This window comes from Ceratina calcarata, unplaced genomic scaffold, assembly GCF_001652005.2.
Source record: "Ceratina calcarata isolate Rehan_Ccalc_2016 unplaced genomic scaffold, ASM165200v1 scaffold379.2, whole genome shotgun sequence".
NCBI lineage: Eukaryota > Metazoa > Arthropoda > Insecta > Hymenoptera > Apidae > Ceratina > Ceratina calcarata.
In genome coordinates this window covers 874,277-879,196 of record NW_017161115.1, presented here as the reverse complement: position 1 = coordinate 879,196, position 4,920 = coordinate 874,277, and the positions used below count along the sequence as shown (strand labels likewise).

General features: G+C 40.4%; 1 protein-coding gene across 10 annotated transcripts in view; it reads right to left on the bottom strand.

Moving 5' to 3' along the window:
- LOC108625920 (glutamate receptor ionotropic, kainate 2) overlaps positions 1-4,920 on the bottom strand; it is a 116,966-nt gene that overhangs the window by 18,824 nt on the left and 93,222 nt on the right. For all 10 annotated transcript variants that reach the window (XM_018026276.2, XM_018026277.2, XM_026814366.1 and 7 more), the window contains exons 9-10: positions 2,318-2,521; positions 1,587-1,790 (exon numbers count right to left, since the gene is read on the bottom strand). In XM_018026276.2, coding sequence (XP_017881765.1) covers positions 1,587-1,790; positions 2,318-2,521 — 408 coding nt within the window. The remainder of the gene's footprint in view (positions 1-1,586; positions 1,791-2,317; positions 2,522-4,920) is intronic.

Below are 4,920 nucleotides of genomic sequence, written 5' to 3'. Positions count from 1 at the left end.
AGTTAAGTATGATTATTTGGTATTTTATTGATGTTGACCAAATCCGACCATTCCAGCGTCAAAACGGCGAACTTTTGGAAAAAAATTTCGTTTTTCCTCAATAACTCCTAAACCGTTAAATCTACGAGAAAATTGCATACGACCATTCTTGTAGAGGACGACGAGATCTATAATTTCTGTATAACAATTCTTCGCTAGCATTAATAGTTTACGAGTTATTGACGAAAAACGAAAAAACAGTTTTTTGCAAATTACTCGTAAACTATTGACGATAGCGAAAACTTTTTACATGGAAATTGTAGCTCTCGTCGTCCTCTACAAAAAAGGTCTTATGCAATTTTCTCGTATCTCCAACGGTTTAGAAGTTATTGGCGAAAAACGAAAATTTCGCAAAATCTGAAGGTGTACTTCTTGGAAAATCTCGAAAAAATTGAAAATTTTTTTTCGAAAAATGCTTTAAATAAAAGTTGTAGATACTGTTATTATCTGCAAAAAAGATCGTATACAATTTTCTTTTCTCTCGAATACTTCAGGACCAATCGATTAATTATTTCGTTCATCGCCAATTATTCCTTAACGAGTGGAGTTAAAGAGGAATTGCATCGGACGTTTTTTGCATCTGATAACTACCCAAGTCCCATAATGCTGTCACTCTTTAGTAATCTCTCCTCGGTGATAGTCGTTTCCTTGCGAATTGCGCGTATAAATCAGACCGTCTCACCAAATACGGAGTTATACTACTTATAGCAAGAGTTGGCATTATGAAATGTTATAGTGATGATCTACACTTAAACTTAAAACATTATACATGATTAATTTCAGATATTATCTTCCATAAGTTAACCGGTGATAAGAAGATTTTTGGAAGTTTTCTGGAACACGAATAATTCCTTAAAATACTTAGTCGAACTCTCGCTGGATCGTGTCATAAATTACTTGAAACGGTCACATCATTCCGATTTAATAACTGCACCTTTTTTACAATTCAGATGTCACAGGCGGTAACATCTGCCCATCGCGTCGATCCCTATGAATCAGAATATCCGATACGTGACCGTCCCGTTCGAGAACGCCCCAAATTAGATGCCGCTACCTCTGGCCCGAGAGCATGCATAATGAAATTCTAGACGTGATGGATTTATTGCGCCGGTATCGGCCGCTGTTTTGCATAGAAAATTGTGCGCGCCCTTCTCTTTTACATTTTTTTAATCAGCCACTACTTGGAGTTAAAAAGTTTGACACCGTGATTTAAATAAACCTCGTGTTTTCTGTTTAAGAATTTTTGTGAAACTGTAATAAATATCTAAATTTCTGTTTTCACGCCACAATTTCTACTTACTGAGTTGAAGAGAGAGAAGCTAGTGAATAGAAATCGTGACATTTCGTTTACACGATCGTATTTTGTGATCGATTGATTTACTCTGAAACGACAAAAATGTATTTGTTTGGAAATTGGCTTGGGGAAGGTGCTTGTGAATTTTCCATAGGAGAGGTGCACTTAGATCGAGCGCTCTGTACAGTACTGTCTCGCAGCATCCCTTTTGCAGAATGGAGGAGACGTTAACGCGATTCTGAGAATGCCTTGCCTTCTCCATCAGCTCCCTGACGATACCGTTCCACTCCTTGGTTTTCGGGTCGTAAACGCCGTACATGTGATCGGGTACCAATCTTATGGCATACTGAAAGCCGACCTGACCGGCGATCCACTTGAGCAAATCGATGCAAAACCCCTCGAACCTCGCGTTCCCCGTCAGATTCTTGTCTTCCTTTACCATCACGTACGGTTTCTCCTGGAAGAAGGAGATAAGAAATCCTTTGATGGATCACCGGGACCGATAGAGACGGGAGAGACAGAACGGGGGGAACGAATGTCTTTGCTTTTATTGAAGGGAGAAAAAAATTCTTGGTCGCCGCTAGATAAGAGAGAGGCATCGATGCTATGAAACATACGGAGGAGCCCGGTGTCGTCCTAATGCGAACGATTCTGATGGGAGCTTCTCCTTTGCCGTCGCCTTTCATCTCTGAAAATGGGAGACGCGGGTCGGCCCTCGTGTCTCCGTCCTATCGCCTACCTTTTGACGGAGCTACCGAGCGAAATTAGTTTCTTTCCGGAGTTTCTTCCACGAGGAAAGCGTAATCGAAAGTTAAATAGAAGCTTCTTGTCAATTAGTGTTATTAAAGGGGAACCGTAAATGATTTCGCGGAACCAATTTCACTCGAGCCTTGGGCGAATTGGAAGCTAAGCTTTCGAGGAGATACATTTCCCTCGGTGTAAAGATTACTTTTATGGTGCTTATGCGAGCGTCGCGGCTATTACCTCTCTGGTCATAACAACCAGGGTAATGTTGGTCGCGCTGGTCTCGTAAAAAGCGCCGACGTCGGTCACGTTGACTCCCGTTCCCGGTTTCCACTCCCCGACTTTGACCAGCTCCTCCTTTTTCAGCTTCAAGAGGTCCAGTTTGAAGTTGTTTCGTTTACCCTCGTTGAACTCGATATGTCCGGTTAGGCCGTGTAAACCTGCCTGCGAACAGAAATGTTCGTAACCCTAAATTCCATGAAAAAGCTCTTCCCTTATTTTTCACACAAACCGATGGAATCATCATTTAATAAAATAATTAAAATTATTATGTAGGCTCTACAATGTTCCGTACCAGTACAGTGTAGGATAAGATGGTAAGACATTGTACGAGTATGGTAAATGCCAGCCGGAAACGCGAAGAACTTTGTAAGGTATACGGGCAGCCCGATAACGACGGCAACGTCTAAAAATCTCGAGACGTGCTGCGTTTCGGGAACATTTTAAAACAGTACAGCTCTGGACGTGGAAGAAGCTGGTCGCGACCCGATCAAATATATATCTTTAATATACTAACGCAGTGTCGGTCATTTTTCTCCTGATTCCTTTCCACAATTACGTTTTACGAATGTGACAAAGAGCAAGTGATCGAGGATTAATATTGACTTTCTCTTGTATTATCGGTTAATCTACTTTGATGGAGTAACAGCCGGGTATCTTTGCAACAATGAACGGTCACGCGAAACAATTAATCGTCGGCACGGTGGATAGGGCAATTCTCCAGCGCATAATTAGTAGATAACGAGACAGACCCGTACGTTATTCGAGCAAATTATCGACAGTCTCTGTTCGACGTATCCCTTCGATTTCGATGATCATGGTAGCTTTCACGGAAATCCTGTCCGTTAATTACCACTTGCGGAACTCGCGCCGTGCTTAATTTACGAGAGGGCCTCTCTTTCCACCAAATTCCGACCCATTATGTCTCCTAGCCGTGTTTTTATCGGGCCACTTTCCCGGCAACAAACGGCCCAGTCTGATTCCTCCATCAGCCAGACAATGGAAATTAAATCTTCCGATTTCTCTTCGGTTTTTACCGTCGCCAATTCTGGTTCTCTTGTCCTGGAACAATGTACGAAAATCCAGAGATTCATGGCTACAGATTTCTGAGCAGATCCATTTTTTTTTATGAATAAAAAATGTTGAGAATTGTGCGAACAGACCCAATATTATTTATTACAATTGTGAGGATAAAATATAAAACCGAATTTCTTTGAAGCTGAACAATCAGAATTTCATTCGTCATCAATTTAATTGAACGTTATGGAAAAGCAAAACAGAAAACGTTTGATCATGGAATAAAATAGAATTCTTTTAAAATTGTAAAAGCAGAACTTTATACGCGATTCAAGACTGTTGTTGTTATATCTTATTGAATTATTATTCATGAGTGGGAATTCAACAATGATTAAAACATGATTACAGTTTCATGTGTAAACGTACGGCGAACAGAACGCTACTCGTTAATGATTTAAGCCTGCACGCAACATTAAATTGTTACGAACGAGAGGGAAAGCGAAGAGCATCGTGTTTAATCGTCGAATCATTGCGGGACGAGCGGAGGCCCGGAAGTGAGGAGAATCCTATTTTCGCGATCGAAGAGCCGTTCGTTACTCGCCCGGCAGATTCGTTCGTTAATTGCTTTCGCGTCTACGTTCGTGTAAAATTGTGAACCCGTTTTCACGTACCAGTTGGCTCGAAAACAGGAATCCTCTGTCTCTTCTGAATCGGTGAGTCTTCCTTTTCGATCTCGCCACTCTCGGCGCAAATAAATCCACGAATTTGAATCATATGAAACCTCCTCTTTGTGCTCGTTATACGAGATTCAAAGCAACGATTTATTACGAATTGAAAAACTTCGCGTCGTATCTGAAGTACGATATTCATAAAACCGGTTATGCTCGTAACGAGCACGTGTAAAAAAATTCTAATTGAATCTGCATTTTAAAAATAGTTTCTCGTAATCCAATTGTTACGAACTTTTTCTGTGGTCGGTCGCATTTTGTACACTCACAGGTTGACGTCGCTACCCGAATCTGACAGGCTGGTAGCTAGTTTGGATGAAATGTGCCGCTTTTTTTTTAGTGACACGTTTCACGCGACACACAGTTTGTTTCACGGAACGCCACTACTTTCGGTACTTGTTTACAGAGATTTCGAAACGACCCAGCTCACCCATAGAACGCATCGCTTTTCATCATTCGTCGCGTGCAATTTTTGCCGGAATAATAAAAAAGTTGCAACGTCTGTAACATTGCGTGCGACGTTGATTATAAATTATTTCCAAGGGCTTGATGAGAAAAATTATACTCCGCAGAGTCTACATTGTTTTATACGCTTAATCTCGTATTTCCTTTGAAAAATATATTTTAGAATAAATTGGAAGGTTTCTGAAACAACGAAATCTATTAATATTTTATTATATTATATTATATTAATTGTAACACAAAAAAATGGAACAATTTTTTACAGTCTGCCATTGATAGGGGAAATATTTACAGCCACAAGCTGTAGACAGATGTACTTAAAAATCTTCGTTACGTGTTAATGCATACTTAAACATT